The sequence below is a fragment of the Macaca fascicularis genome, chromosome 3, assembly GCF_037993035.2.
Source record: "Macaca fascicularis isolate 582-1 chromosome 3, T2T-MFA8v1.1".
Classification (NCBI taxonomy): Eukaryota; Metazoa; Chordata; class Mammalia; order Primates; family Cercopithecidae; genus Macaca; species Macaca fascicularis.
In genome coordinates, this window is record NC_088377.1 from 136292637 (window position 1) to 136310090 (window position 17454).

The 17454-nt window shown below is 34.7% G+C and overlaps 1 protein-coding gene across 3 annotated transcripts in view; it reads left to right on the forward strand.

Annotated features, from left to right (window-relative positions):
* SEMA3D (semaphorin 3D) overlaps positions 1 to 17454 on the forward strand; it is a 194601-nt gene that overhangs the window by 101065 nt on the left and 76082 nt on the right. For all 3 annotated transcript variants that reach the window (XM_045388679.3, XM_015447834.4, XM_065542399.2), the window contains 2 exons: positions 3651 to 3713; positions 12117 to 12236. In XM_045388679.3, coding sequence (XP_045244614.2) covers positions 3651 to 3713; positions 12117 to 12236 — 183 coding nt within the window. The remainder of the gene's footprint in view (positions 1 to 3650; positions 3714 to 12116; positions 12237 to 17454) is intronic.

Below are 17454 nucleotides of genomic sequence, written 5' to 3' on the forward strand. Positions count from 1 at the left end.
CCTTCATAATTATATGTCTAGTGAACAAACAGTTAATGAAGAGTAACTACTTGATGCTAACTTTGAAATCTTGATTTAGATTTCAAAAACGATTGCTTCCACATTTTGTCATTCTTTAAATAAGCCCCTCCTCTTAGAATTACTAATGAATATATTCACACTTAATTTTGGTGGCATCGTTTATCTCATAATTTAACTCAATCACCCAATACTATGATTTGAAGTACAAGATAAAACCCTTAAAACCCTTTATCCTTTTTAAGACTCATTTACTTAATATGAAAGAGTTATGTATTTTTTGTTTCCTACATTATTAATATTTGTATGATATGTAATTCTGAACAAATCTATAGATATTTGCCCTATATGTATTCCTGAATTGCGATTAAACCTGATTGTCATCTAAAACAAACAAAAAAAGAACAGGATCTTTCATGCTGAAGTGGTTCAAAGAAACATTAATCTAGCACCATAGCAAAGACATGGAATCAACCTAAATGTCCATCAGTGGTAGACTGGATAAAGAAAATGAGGTACACGTACACTATGGAATACTGCCCAGCCATAAAAAAAGAAACAGATGTTGTCCTTTGCAGAAACATGGATGGAGTTGGAGGCCATTATCCTTAGCAAACTAGCACAGGAACAGAAAGCCAAATACTTATAAAATGGACTTCTGTGTGTCCATGTGTTCTCATCACTCATAAGTGGGAGTTCACTGATGAGAATACATGGACACATAGAGGGGAACAACACACAGTGGGGCCTTTTGGAGGGTGGAGGGTGGAAGGTGGGAGAGAATCAGAAAAAATAACTAATGTGTACTAGGCTTAATGCCTGGGTAAAGAAACAGTCTTTACAAGAAACTCCCATGACGCAAGTTTACCTGTGTGACAAACCTGTACTTGTACCTCTGAACTTAAAATAAAGGTTACAAAGAAAGAGGAAAAAAAAAGAAAATATTCTAAAAAAAAAAAAAATAAAATAAAATTCTAGGCTTAAGATCTGCATCAATAAATATATTTTGAGTGCATTAAAAAGATTAAATCAATTGACAGGTTATGGATAAGTAGTCTGTGTACTATTTTCAGTCCAATGACATAAAGTTGTCCTTTGTAAAAATCACTGTAATATTGAAGAACCAGCAAGTACAGCATTTCACTTTTGCAAGATGAAAAAGTTCTAGAGATTGGCTGCAGAGCAATGTAAATATACTTAACATTACTGAATTCTACACCGAAAATTGTTAAAATGATAAATTTTTTATGTTATGCGTTTTTAACCAAAATTAAAAATAATAATAAAATTGGACCATTGGAGGGGGAAAAAAGTGAGAGGATACCCAGAGATCTCATAATCTCATATCTAAAGCAAAGACTCTGAATTCAAGATGTAATTTTTTTTTTTTTGGCAGAGCCTTGCTCTGTCACCCAGGCTGGAGTGCAGTGGCACAATTTGCGCTCACTACAAGCTCCACCTCCCGGATTCACACCATTCTCCTGCCTCAGCCTCCCGCCTGTAGTCCCCGCCTCCAGTCCTGGCTAATTTTTTTGTATTTTTAGTAGAGACAGAGTTTCACCGTTTTAGCCAGGATGGTCTTGATCTCCTGACGTCGTGATCCTCCCGCCTCGGCCTCCCAAAGTGCTGGGATTACAGGCATGAGCCACCACTCCTGGCCAATGCAATTTTAAAAGAGCACTCAGTCCACTATTTTTGCTAGCAATGATGAATAACAAAGGAGCAACCAAAACAAAAATAACAAACAACATTGGAAGAAACTCTCCAGTTTGTGGCCAACTGCGGTGTTCCATCTGGATTATTAAGTTATGGCTTCACGATTCTGGGTTTATGACTAACCATTGTCCATTGGTCCAAGCATTGCCCATTTTAATCTATTTACTAACTTACATTAATCTCTTGTTCTTAATTATGTATTAAATGCCTGAAAATGTACCCTCAAATACAAATGCTAGAATCTGATAAATAACCTGTTTCTTACCACCAAGTCATCCTTCTCCTCGTCTCCCATTTTGGCTGGCCATTTTTCTAAATGCACCCGCCTATACACCTGAAATGTAACCATTTTATTTTAGTTGCTTTTAACTTTAATCTAAAGCAAGATCGTGCGGTTTTCAATCTGAGGACATATTCTTTTTTGACCTATTACTGAGTTGCTAATTTCCATTCATATTGCTTTACATTGCTGTAGCTCATTGATACTTGACTGCTGGCTGCTATTTAAAGTTGTGTGATAGTAGAACTACAGTGATTCAAACCATTTCTGAATAAATAGCATTTTCTGGTCTTCACTGTGTACCTTATCAAGGTTAGCTCATCACTTGAGCCTCCTGCTGTCTCTACCACCTGCCTATATACATATCTGGATTGTAATTTGTGAGTGTTAAGATCTTCTCTAAGTAAACAATCTTGCTTCCGTTTAAAATCTCAAAAATTTCATTGTATTTGTCTATTTTGAATGCTATTCTCTGTTCTTTATTTAGAGACATAAAACCCTAAAATTTCACCACAAAGATAATATCATATAAACATTGATGACGTCTAAATCCTTTGTTAATTCCAGGTTTAACAAGTCTCTTTCAGTGTATTCCCTCAGGATATTTCCTTTTTTTCTCACCTATTAAAATATTTTCTGCTACCATTGGTAAGAAACATAATAAAAGTCTGTCCGGAACTCCTGGAGCATATATTATAAGATTTTAGAGCTTGCTTTTCTTGTTCCTTCTTGCTTATAGCTTAACAGAGAGCATTTCTTTCTGTAAGCTAATGAAGTAACATAACTGTTTAAACTTTATTTTTCAAAAACTTTCTTACAGAATTCCTACAAAAACTTCCTGACAGAATTTAAAAGAAAGAAAGAAAAGGCTTGAACACAAGATTGTGAAGCATAATTAAAAGCTATCAACCAATGAGTTTGGAACCCTTGAGTTATATAATGGTTGAGAACCCCCCAGTTCAGGAGTGAGATGGACTTTGAGTCAGATTGTGGCTCTGCCATAGTGTTGTGGTCCTCAACATGTTATTTAAAGACTACGTGACTAAGTTTTCTGATCTCAAAATGGGAAGAATAAGTACAGCCATCTCAGAGGGTCATTGTGAAATTTAAATAAGATAATGCTTATAAAACATTTAGCTAAGTGTCAGATGCATCTGAGTTCCAAGCATGTTAAATACTGTCAACAAATTCACACTGGTCCTTGGCTTGAAGAAAGAACTTATGCTCTGACAGAGTTGTTTCTAACACTTCATGGCACATGTTTATGATGTACTGCTACTCTGAGTAAACACAGAAAAACATGGTACATACAGCCGCTTATTTAGACAAATGCTCATGTGAAATTCTGTTGACATCATGATAAAGCTTGTGGACCTCTGAACATAATGTATCTACTGTTACATACATTAAATTAGAAACTAGAAGATTAACAAAAATGGATAGTACTAGACACTTTTCTTTTAGAAACTTTCAGAGTGGCTTTGGGAAATATTTAAATCTCAGATTTCCCACACTGACTCTAACAACATGCTTAATACCCATTCTTCAATTTCACACATCTCTCTCTAATCAGAATTGCAGAGTGTTAGGGTGTTTCAGATACTCAGATTGTAACATACTTTGAAATGTTTTGCAGATTTATTGGCCTGCTGCAAAGGAACGGGTGGAATTATGTAAATTAGCTGGGAAAGATGCCAATGTAAGTATGAAACTTTAACAATTATCTTTGTAAAACTTCTACTGATATGAGAATAAATATTTATATTGGGCTTTATTGAATTAATGGTATTAGTGTATTATTTTTCAGACTAAACTAACATATTCCATGTGAATATTACTGTGGAATAAAATATCTCTACCTTACCGAAAGCCATGATATTATTTATAAAATTTAAGAAATCTAGAAATATTCTAATGTATTAATTCTAAATATTATTTTTTGTCACAAAAAAGATTAGAAACACATTAAAATATTCAAAAATAAACCATCCAAAAGATTGTAGTTGTAAGAATATATATTTTTCATGTATGCACATGTATTTTGTAAGTGTACATAAAACCATCAGTTATTTTAGCATCACACAGAATTGATACGTAATTTCAATTGAGTTGAAATTAAAATATCTATAAGAATTCCTTTATGTAGTGACATGATGGAAAGAACAATAAGAATTAGTTAATAATGAATGACAATTCTGGCATAAGAACTAGTAATTACTTCCTCTGAGATTTACATATTAGTAATAATGATTATATAAAATAACTCATAAAAGACAACTAGAGGGTACTAATAGAAGCTTTTAGTTTAAGCTGCCTTGAAGAGCAGAGAAAACCCTTAAACAGGTATGACTTTTTGTCTGCGGGATGGTCTTATCTACCTTGATTTCTGCACTGTTCAAGCTGTCCTGCATGCTCCCTCTAATCGTGTTACCTGATTTATCTCCAGCAATGAGGGCCATGACTCTGACTGGCTCCTCTCCTCATCCGAGTGCTCTGATTCAGGCCAGATATTCTGTCTTCTGCCCTGACTTCTTGCATTATGGTAATGGAGAGAATTCCTCTTTTTTTTGGCAAAATAAATTTCACATCAAGTTGTAACCCAAGATGACAACAGATCGTAACCTGGGGCAGAAAAATGGACGCCTTGAGGCTTCTTTTGCACCATCCTTTAATCGTACCTCTAACCACAATAATGCAGGGGTATTAAGCTCAGTAATACCGTCATATTTAATAATAACAAATAGTGTTTGTTATGAAAGGATGAATAAAGAATCCTCTATCAACGTGATATAAATAAAACAATATAACACATAATGCCTAATGATGTGAGGAGAAGCTCAGACAGCTAATAATCTCAGACAACAGGTTAGTTCACTCATTTCTTACTCATTTATTCAAAAAATATTTTTAGAGATCCTAAATATGTATATGAAATTCATATCATATCTGCCCTCATGCAGCTTTCAATCTAATGGGGGATACAGATTTGCTCAAATGATGACTTCTACATAGTAACTACAAAGCAAAATAATTGAAATGAAACAAAACAAACTTGTGGTGACCCCTGATTTTATATTCACTTATTAACAGAATTAAATGTCATCCTTTCAGGCATATTTATATTAGCAGAAATATATCAGGGAGTGTTAACATAAAATGCAGTGGGAAACAGTTTTTACATTTCGGCCACTAGAGATGAAAGAGATTAAACTATTCTGTAATGTATTCTTCTTCCTCCCATGGCTTTGATATCTTCATCCAGTTCAATATTCCAACACCAAACAGGTACCCAGGTCTGCAAAAGCACCAATACTTTACTGAACACTCATGGAGAAAAAAAAAAATGCTTTGGTTATGAGAGTTTTTCAAATTATTTCATTTAATGGACAGTATAAGCATGGCATAACCGCCATTAACATTTTAATATTTCTGTTTCACCAGTATTGAGTATACAATAAGGAGGCAAGAAGGAAAAGGATGTTTTCAATTGACTCCAATAAACTGGTTTTCCCATGGAGTAGATCAGGGATAAACAGTCAAGGTCAAACAGTCAGTGAAGGTTTAAATTCTGACAGTGTTCTCACTTGGGTATGTTCACTAATTCCAGTTACATAGTAACTTAATTGCCTCTCTTATTAAGTTAAAGCAAACGGAGATAAACTTTTCTGGAGGTGATATCCTTGACCATGTAGGATTCTGTATATAGAACATATTGTTCCAATTCGGTCATAATTGTGAGCTAGCAACCACCTCTAACCTTTAAGTACATCTGCTGCTAACCCAGGATTAAAGATATGAGGAGCTTTTTGCTTTTTGCTAAAGTCTATAGTTTGCTGTTGAATCATGTAGTGATAATTTTTAATTTTTGCCTCATTTTAACTTGTTCCTTTAAAATAATGTTTCATTTTAGAGCTACTGATAATAGCTAACACTTTTGTAGCAGTTACCATGTTCAAGTTACCATGTTTTCAATGCTTTACTTTTATAACCTCATTTGATCCTTATGACAACACTATATGCTAGATTTTATTATTATTTTCTATTTTCTGGATGAGAAAACTAAAGCCAAAAATCTTAAATGGCTTGCCCAATATCATGCATCTGGTAAATGGTAAAGCCAGGGATTGAATCCAAAAGTCTTGCCCCAAGGTCTGTGCTCTTACATAACATTATAAAATATACATATAAGATCCAAAAACTATATCCTTCAAATTATTTGTCTCCGTAATATCACCAGAACATAGATCCTCATTTTTAACAGCATTATTTAGATTTTGGCCGACAGAAAACTGAGACAGCTCTGTGATTTTATTGACATCTTTTATTATGTTTGGCATTACCCTCTCTCCTCCTTCCTCTCTAGTAATTTTTACCTACTTCCCAAGAGTGTGTTTAGGATTAACAAGTGTTTGGAAAGACTGTCCCTTTACACAAAGGTACTATATAACTGCAAAACAGTGAATTATTTACCCTAATGAAAGTTAGCTAATTGGGGTGGGGATAGTAGAAGATGAGGAAACAAAAGGGAACTATTCCACTTTGTTGAACATAGTCCCCAGTTTAATCCAAAGAAGGGTAGAGGTGACAGGAAGATATTTGGTAGTATTTTACTTCTGTTTAGTGGAAAGTTATTCAAAAGAAAGTAACTAAAGAAATGTCTTTAGTCCTGACTATATAATTGTGGGTTCAACAGCTTACTCCAAGCAAAAGAAACCACAGGGTGAGGGAAGCCTGGGCTGTTTGTCAGTTTAACCACAGAGGGGCACAGCCTGTCCACACAGACATTACACAGAGTTAAAGCGTCTTCCGGAACTTCAGTTCTTTGATTATATTCACCCTCCTTCCCTCTCTCCCTCCTTCCCTCTCTCCCTTCTTTCTTTCCTTCCTTCCTTCCTTCCTTCCTTCCTTCCTTCCTTCCTTCCTTCCTTCCTTCCTTCCTTCCTTCCTTCCTTCCTTCCTGCCTTCCTTCCTTCCTTCCTTCCTTTCCCTTTCTTTTTTTCTTCCTTTCTTTCTCTCAAGAAAGTCTAAAACTAAAATAGAACGTTCATTGTAGAAAGTTTGCAAATTATATACAAGCAAAAAAAGAAAAACAAGTCATGTATAAATACCTCCCCCATGAACACTAACCAGAGATAACTGGTGACATTTTGATGTTTTTCTATCTTATCTATTTACTATTTTTCAGTATGAAATCATTGTGTACATAGTCACTTAAAACACTTATTTTTTTTAATTCACAGACTGCCATGAGCATTTTCCCATGTCATTAAATTCCTTTTTATAACACTATTTTAATAGTTACACTGCATTTCTTTATGTATTATTTCATCAATCCCCTATTGTTAGAAGTTTGGTACATATCCAGTTTTACTATAGAAAATGACACTGTACATGAAAAATTTTTATGTAAATATTATGAACATCTTTGATTATTGAGTAGACTTTTATTAGTTAAGGACATAAAAATTTTTATAAACATGTTGCCAAATCGCCCTCCAGAAAGTTTATGGCTCATATGCTCTAACCAGCATTATGTGATCAACGGAGGGTGTATTTACCTAATATACCATTGTTAATATTGGATACAACATACAATTAATGCTTAATACAAATGCATATGAATGAATAAAATATGTATATTCTTTGCCAATAAAAAGAAAATTATTTTTGCTGTTTTAGCTTGAATTTTTTTCATTACTCTAAACATCTTATATAGCGGTAAAATAAAATTTTTAAATAGCATATCCCTGCGGGCTGTATTTTTTTAATTTTCCTGTTTGCCTTTTTTGTGCTGATTATTTACAGATTTATAAAACATATACACACACACACACACACACGTATATGTAGATGTATATAATAACATAAATATGTATAGAGTATACATAAGGTATAATGCCTTGTGTTCCATGCATGAAAACATATTATCACTTTATCAGTTACCTTATTTGATGTATAGACTTTATTTAAATAGTCATTTCTATCTTTTTCTTTAAAATGTTTTCTTTTGCACTTTTACTGTAACTGATTATTGCTCTGTAGAAATCTTCACTGTTAGATTTCCCATTTTTAAGTATAAATGTGATATATGAGATTTTCTATTTTTATTTTGAAGTGTTAACCATCTATTAAATAGTTTTTTTTGTTGTTGTTGTTTGTTTGTTTTAGACGGAGTCTCGCTCTGTCGCCCAGGCTGGAGTACAGTGGCTCAATCTCAGCTCACTGCAACCTCTGCTGCCCGGGTTCAAGTGAGTCTCCTGCCTCAGCCTCCTGAGTAGCTGAGATTACAGGCACCTGCCACCGCTCCCAGCTATTTTTTTTTTTCTTCGTATTTTTGTATTTTTAGTAGAGAAAATTCACCATCTTAGCCAGGCTGATCTTGAACTCCTGACCTGGTGATCCACCCGCCTCGGCCTCCCAAAGTGTTGGAATTACAGGCGTGAGCCACCGCTCCCGGCCCTATTTTAAAGATTTTCAGACCTAAACTGATATCTCTGCATCCTGGATCCTGTCTGAGAACTTCTAGACAAGCCTAACATGTAGCACAGAGACAGATATAGGTGAAAAGTCAAAAAATGTTTGATGATAACAATATTCTGTAACACACATTAAAAATAAAACCAGATAAGATTCCTAAATCATTAGTATCTTCTAATATTTAACATAAATAAATTAAAATTAGCTATTGTAAGTCAATTATCATACTAGATATAAAGCTGTTTTGGATTTTATTGGACACTACGTACGTCTTGAGAATTACAAGTACTTCTATTTTTCTATTATCTTTCCAGGTATCTGGGGAGAAATTAAAATTCTAAGTGTTAATGCATAGACTAATATGTTTTTGCTTTTTTTCTCTCCAAGTATGAATTCATCTTTATACTTGTCTATTTAGTTATTTATATATGTATGAATATGTCTGAGAGATAAAACATTGAAACATCTAATATTACTTAGGATAATTAAAAAGTTGACGTTTCCTTTGGTTCTTTCTCTCTTCTCCCCCTCTTCTCTTTTTCTTTCTCTCCCAGTGGGGGTAGGGTAGGGCCTATGGAAAGTCATGTAGGTAGGAGGAATAAAGGAAGGAAGGAGAAATTCAATACTTTTCCTAAGTTGAATATATTATTCCCTGGGTTGTCTGGTTACATGCAGTGATTGACATTGTGGGCAATAGCTGACAAATTAGCTTTCAGGGAAAGTTACAAAGGCTGCTTCTCAAAGTTATCTTTCTTCATGCCTCACAGAATTACACTACCATTGATAGCCTTGCAGGTCACTAAGTGAATTAAATCAGGTTAATTATTGATCATGCTATTTAAACAAATCTTTGAAACTTTGTGTATAAGAATAAAACAATACAGGATTTCTGAGACTTAAAAAAGTGAAGTTATGAATTGAAAGGGAAGTCATTGTAAAGTTTTTTTTTGCAACAAGGATTGTTTGGCTTAAATGTCAACCTGAGCCAAAATTTAAAGTGGGAGACCTTATCTTTCATGATCTCTGTTCACAGGTTTCTTTTGCTCGGTCAGCCAAGGCCTTTCTATTGCCTCTAGGCTGCTGAGAGAACCATCCTCTCTCAACTTCCCTACAGAAAACTTTGAGCACAACTGACATTTTTGTAAACTGTGTCAGATACTTCAAGATTCACCCATACTTTTTTTTATTATTATTATTCCATGTCAGCCCAATCAGACAGAAGGAGGGATTTCACAAATTAATCTGAGGTATGCCTTGTCAAGTCAGGAAATTGGCATATTAGGCAACTTTCTAGGACTAGCACCATTTTAGTAAAGTACTCCTAGAAAAGTGAAAGGAAATGAAATACTTTAGATGTGATTCAGATTTTTTTTTAAATAATCAACAAAATTATATCCCCACTGTGTATAAAATGTTACCCTGGATCATATTTGTCTTTTTAAACAGTGCTGCGTCACTGGTGGCTTCTAATCTGTTTGACTCCATAATTTAAAATCTGGAAAGGGAGTTATATGTCTTTATCCAAATATTTATTTCAGAATCTTGCAAAATTACTTTCTAAATTCTAACTGAGCTTTTGAAAAAATGAACTAATTGGTGGTGAGTCAGTCCTCCCTCACTCCAGCCATATGATTTTACTGTTCCCTGCCCTGCATGCTCTCCCCGATGCACTAACGTCTTTGTGCAGGAAAAAACAAGGAATAAAAGTCTTTTCAAAAAGCGAGCATGAGTGAGCAAATTAAAGGCTGAATTATAAAACTTCCTACTCTAGCCATGAGGTCATCAATAAAATTTACCTGGTGATCAAGTACATTTTCATACTTTTATCTTATCTTTTCTCATATTACTTTGTCTTCATTGTTTGTTCAAAACTATTAGTATTGACCTGCCACGGTGGCTCATGCGTCTAGGGGTTTGCTTGAGGCCAGGAGTCCCAGACCAGACTAGGTAACAAAGCGATACCCTGTCTCTACAAAAAATTACAAAAATTATCCAGGAGTTGGTGACTTGCACCTGTAGTTCCAGCTACTCAAGAGGCTGAGGCTGGAGAATTGCTTGGGCCCAGGAAGCGGAGGCTGCAGTGAGCCGAGATCGCACCACTATACTCCAGCAGCTTAAACAAACAAACAACAAACAAATATGTGTGTGTGTGTGTGTGTGTGTGTATGCCAGTTGAAACGTTGTAGCTCAAAATCAGGGTAAGGAATACACAAGTATTAAATTTATATTATTTCACTTAATCTACATAACAGCCATAACAATCCTATCAGTAAGTCATTGTCTGCCTTTTTAAAAAATTTTATTTCATTCTAAGAAACACCCTACCAGTTAGGTTATCATCTATTGTTGGGGTTTGTTTGTTTTTTTAAATATATTCCTCCTAGGAACCCCAACAACAGCAGTGGACCATTAGATCCATGCCTGACTGGTGAGTAACCTATGGCCACTTGGGCAGAAATAAACTGAACTTTTTCTGTGAAATCCAGTGGTTTATAATCAGATTACCAATTTCCTTAATAACCCAACACTTGCCTGTCTCCTGGGTAAATTCAATCTAGAATAAAAGTGTACTCCAGCCCAGTGTTTACTTAAGTGTCTTTGGATCTAAGAATTATGAAGCCATGGTTAAGAAATTGCATCTAACAAATATGTAAAGATACAGTATCACTTGCAGGAGATAGATTGAAAATAATATGTAATAACAAGAATAAATACTTTGAAAAAGAGAGAGTCACTATTTACTGCTATCTGAAGCATATAAAATAATTAAATTCTAAAGATCATGATGACATAAGGAAATATTTTTAGGCATAAGCTTATGCAAAACAAAAAGAAACAAAAATTTCTTCAAAAATTTGACTCGGTGTAAAAAAAGTCCATGAGAAAAACAGGGATTATTGAAATTAACCAGAAATAATCTGATTCTTAAAGGCTCTGAAACATTGGAAAATAAATGGCAAAAAGTGGTAGGACATCTGGTCAATAAGAATAGAATAAATAGGTAGAGATGCACGTTTGTGTTCAGTGTTTTGTTCAGTGTAGCTGAGACAGATGACATTGCACACAGTAGTAGCTATATAGTATAAATTATGTGGTAATAACAGATCATGATAGATTTTGTGTTCTATGTATTTCTTGTAGAAAGTAAGGATACCAGGTGTGGTGGTTGGTGCCTGTAGTCCTAGCTACTTGGGAGGCTGAGTAAGGAGGATCTCTTGAGCCTAGGAGTTTGAGGCCAGTCTGGACAACATGGAGAGGTCTCATCTCTAAAAAAATTTAAAAAAGAAAATTTTAAATATGGACATCTAATTCACATTCTGTTTATATCCGTTTTATAGGCCTCACTGAGTTCCACTTTAGAGGCTTGCATTCTAATTAACCCTAATTCTGATTAGTTCAATGGTTTTATAACTTCAAAAATGTAAAAAGCTACTCCTTTATCCCATGGTTTCTATATTTGTCTTGCCTTCTTTGCTACAACAGATGTCTAGAATTTCTCATAAATCTTTTTTCATTTGTGCTCTTACTTTTGAAGACTAATCTACTTGGAAAACAGGTGGCATAAATGATAATATTTCAAAAACCTGAATTGTGTGTTAATGCTTTTAATTTTTATGCCCAATAGACAGAATGTGCGAATTTCATCAGAGTACTTCAGCCATATAACAAAACTCACATATATGTGTGTGGAACTGGAGCATTTCATCCAATATGTGGATATATTGATCTTGGAGTCTACAAGGAGGTAAATAATGAAAAAGCATGAAAAGCATAATTTATTGTAATACGTTGTTACTTAATTCTTATGACATAAAAGAGGCAGATTTGAATATAAAGACTGAAACATATATGGCCAGGCATGGAGGTGCATGCCTGTAATCCCAAAACTCCAGAGGATGAAGTCAGAGGGTCCCTTGAGCCAAGGAATTCAAATCCATCCTAAGCAGCATAGGAAGATCCATTTTAAAACAAAACAAAACAAAAAATGAATAGTTTATGAACAATATAGTAACTCATGTTCTTAGCCATTCTATGGACTGTCGTTTTCACCATATACTTGATCTACCTAATAAAAATGTTTTTCTATTAAAAGTGGTTTTTAGCAGGATGATCAAAATTAATAGTGTAAAATGTTAAAAGCATTTGTTTTTATGGGCTCCATGTATGTCTTTATTTTCTATTGACTTTCCTTTTTAACTAGATATATATATATATATAGAATGTTGCTGTTGGTAAAAATTCATTTTCCATAAGATCTTGTAGTGGAATTGTATTATATAAATAATTTCATTTTCCCATCTAATAAAGTTTACCTGTTATGTATAATAGTGGACGCTAAGTAAAGAATATTTTAATAATTTTGTTAAAACTTTATAGTCATTGGCACAATGAATTTATTGTTTCAGCTGGACCAAATTGGCATAATGGAAATAAAGGATGTATTAATTAGGAGTCATGTATTCCAGATATCAATTAGAACTTTAATAAGTGAGAAACATGCATATTTTGGCAATTAAATTATTTACCAATAATTCAGTTTACTGTCCTTGTGTTATGAACTTCATGCCATCCACTTTACATGGATTAATGCTTTGGAATTTCACAACACTCTTAATAAAGCCAGTGTCATTATAATTACCAATTTACAGGTTAGTAAAAATTAAGTCTCAATGGAATAAATAATATGCTAAATCACCCAACTAATAAATGGTCTTGCAACAAATTGAATCAAGGCAGTGTAACTCTAGAGCAAGCATGAGCAACTGAGCTTTAGGATAAGTGCTCCCAGTTGTTTCTTGGTGATGTGCAATGTCATCCTGATGTTTCTGTAAGTACAGTCATGTGCATCATAACAAAGTTTCCATCAGCAACAGGCTGCATATAATACAGTAGTCCCATGAGATTATATTACCCTATTTCTACTGTATCTTTTCTATGTTTACATATATTTAGATACACAAATGCTTACCATTGTCTTATGGTTGCCTGTAGTATTCAACAGTAACGAGCTGTACATGTTTGTAATCTAGGAGCCATAGGCTATACCATATAGCCTAGGTGTGCAGTAGGCTATACTATCTAGGTTTGTGTAAGTGTACTCTGTGATGTTCACACAACGATGACATTGCATAACGATGTACTTCTCAGAACATATCCTGTCTTTAAGTGATGCATGACTGTACTTTTTGTGAGTAACCACACATATTTGCAGGATAATTGGCTGTGTTTTTGAAAGTAAAGTCTGGGATTATGGAAAAGGTTTCTTTATACTGACTTAACTGATTCACACAGAAATCAAACCCACAACTATGGATGGATAGATTTTGCTCTCTAACCAACTTGTCTAACCAGCCCAGACTCAACTGTTTGAAAATAAAGCAACCCTGACAGTTAAATTTCTGAACCACTAGGAGACTAGGAAACTTGAATCTATCATTCTTTGTTGGTGGTGTAATGCTCTCTTGTCTAGCTCTGATGCAGGGTAATATATAACGTTAGCTCGTAGCATAGGGTGTAATTATGTGATATAGCCCCACAGCTTGAGTGTGTTTTGAGGCCTAAGGATAAAGGCCAAACTCACAACCTGCTGAGGAGGGCAAATAGTGTTCTATAGCTTCTTAAAAGTCACAAATGCTGGCCGGACACAGTAGCGCACACTTTGGGAGGCCGAGGTAGGCAGATCACCAGAGGTCAGGAGTTCGAGACCAGCCTGGCTAACATGGTGAAACCCTGTCTCTACTAATAATACAAATGTAGCCAAGCGTGGTGGCACGTGCTTGTAATCCCAGCTACTCTAAAGGCTGAGGCAAGAAAATTGTTTGAACTCAGGAGGCAGAGGTTGCAGTGAGCCAAGATTGTACTACTGCACTCCAGCCTGGGTGACAGAGCAAGACTCTGTCTCCAAAAAAAAAAAAAAAAAAAAAAAAAAAAAAGTCACAAGTGCTGAAAGGGAATTTAGATTTTAGATGAAGCTAATTAGTAGCTAATTAGCAGCTTGGGACTGTCAAGAAGCTCTGAGGCAGTCAAATTTACAAGTTTCATGAATAAGAGAATTATGAGTAAACAGGGGTTTTCAGACCAGTTTTCAGCTGGTCTGGCGTACAGGTAATTGTATGGCAGCCCTGCTTGAAAGTTGTTAACTTTTTAAATGTATCATTAGTCCCAATAAATCATTGTACTTCTAGAGGGAGTTTAGAAGGACCTTCCATTTTCAAATAAATAAGGCTCCTCCTACGGTGGCTGGGAAGAGGGAACAGCAATACACCAAAGGAGCAGAAGAAGGTATACTTCAGGGACTGCTATGCAGTGTGGCTGGGGCAATGGGAAGAAACAGGGAAAAGCTAAGATGAATCCCAGATTTCTGACTTTGCCAGTGAGTTGAAGAGTGGTGTTATTTATTGAGGTGAGAGTAGTAGCAAGTTTGAGGGAAATATGGTGAGTTAGTTTTTCACATTCTGCGTTTGAGGCATATTCAGTAGGTCATGCCAAGTGGCCAACTGGAGCTGGAATTTAGGATGGAAGTCAGTGCTGCTGTCAACAACTTCTAATAGTAAGTTGAGGACAGATGGCCAGAGTTTGAAATATGGTTCCAGTCGTTTACTAACTCCATTGCTGTGTGCATACTCTATAAACTTTCTACGCTTCTGCTTATTCAGTAAAATAATGATAATAGTAACTATTTCACAGAATTATTTTGAGAATAAAAATGAGAAAATGATTGTATACTATTTGGCATAGCACTTGCTTCATTCTAGTCACTTAACATTCATCCATTTCTAGATAACAGAAACACAGAAAGCTAAACAGGCGTGGATATACACAATATGTATATTTTACATATTTCTATAAAATAATATTTGTATCCCACAGTGCTGGGAAACCTTGAAAGTTGTTTAATACTTGGCTTGGTATCGTTTCCTCTGGGACCTCCCCTCTGCTGCTGCAGATCTTATCTTTAAATTGCCATGATATTGACAATAATGTTGCTTAGCTGTTGTGATCGTTAAATGTTTTCTTACTATCATTCCTACCTACTTGTATCATCTTTACTTCTCTGCCCATATTTCCATCTGCATAGCTCAGACAGGTGCTTTTTGCATAATTAATCAAGAATAAGGAACTTCATAGAAGCAATCTTATAAAGTTGAAGTCTCAAAATATAGAGTGCCATTAATTCAGTCAGTTTATTTCAGGAAGCACATGGAATCATCCATTTTTTTATATATATATACTATTTTCTTGTATGTGTCCTTGACTGGCTCAAGGAAACTTGCTTTCTTGCTATCTTCTATTTCCAGTAGATTATAAAGGGAGACCTTGTCCTCAGCTTCCACAAATATCAATATAATGGGCTTCCATGGATCATTTAATCAAATATTGTATTCAAAAACAGAAGTCTATACAATTTTAAGAGTTTATCTAGTACCTTGGATCCACTGTTACATTTTCCCAGGTATTTTTTTTTTCTTTAATACTTCCTTCTTTCCTCTTTCCCTCAGTTCCTCCCTCCCCAGCCTCCCTTCCTTCCTTTTTTTTCCAGCTTTTTACTGTAATTTTCTGGGGCATCAGGATTCAGTTCACTTTTCTCTTTACAATATCCCATTACAGATTTTTGAGTCAATAAATCTATTTGATCTGTGGAGAATAATGTACCCTTAATGATATTTAAATATGCTTCCGAGTCACCATCTGCAGTTGTTTTCCCCTGGCATATCTCTGACCCCATCCGCAGTTGGGAAGCATGCCCTAAATGTGTTCTCATTAAACTTTTTTTCATAGCTCAGTTCCACTATTACAACTTTTCATTAGTTGGCCTATTCTAACAAAACAAACTTGGATTTGATCATGTTGTGGTCACAGTGAGTCTACAAATTAACTTCAACACATTTTTAAATTTATGTGTTTGAAATTCTGAGACTAGATTAGTTAAGAGGATAAATTTTGGAGACAGTCATTAATTCAACCTCCGTTTTGCCTCTTACGAGCTATGTGAGAGAATAAGGTCAGTAACCCTTTCTATCCTCAATGCGATATTTGCAAGTCTGGAATTATTAAAGTATTACCAGCTACATTATTAGGCTGGTGGTGAGAATTCAATGAGATAAAGGGCATAAAGTTGCTGGCGTTAGATTAGTACCTATTTAGGTACCCTTATTATTTGTATTAAAGTGTTTACTTAAAATTATGATCCATAAATTGTTAACCAGGCTATTTAAATTGCTATTAGTATTTAGTATTTTTTTTTAAATTAGGCAGTAGTTACTATTGGTCTTGTTCAAAAGAAAAACAAAGATCTGAAGTGCAACATAACACATAATTTTCTCTGTCTCTTTTGCTTTGTTGCTTGTGTTCTACGTAAGTTGCACTGAATGGTCCCTTTTTATTACATGGGTGCTGTGATATAACCTAATAGATACGTCACCTAGCCAGAATGTCTGAAGTGCAGGATTTCTGTAACTAGTGCATGCACAGAGTGAGTCATCATCCTTTCTGCTGGATGGTAGTGCTGTCATTGTTATGAAACACTCAATCTCATGGGGCCATATTCATTATACATTCATATTTTTTCTTGGAAAGTTCAACTTAAGATGTTATTTATTTTCCCGAATACTAAAAGTCTGCCAATGTCATTCTGTCTGTGGCCACTATTATAAAAATAGATGTTTCAGCCAAAGTAACTATGTGGTTTAATGTGTACAGTGCTTTCGTAATAGTGAAATACTACCACAGGATTTTTTTTTTTTTTGCCCAGATGTATCAACAACTTGAAAATGAACTGTCCCCCTTAGAACACTTTTATGTTACTGTAATTTTAAAAACTGTTACAAGGTTTAAGTCATTTGACATAGTTGAAGATGCTTAGTTATATAAATCATAATCATTATCCTGAAAGTATGATTATTATAGCAAATCTATTTCTTAAAAGATGAAGTTGGTTTTATTAGGCTTAATAAGTTATTCAT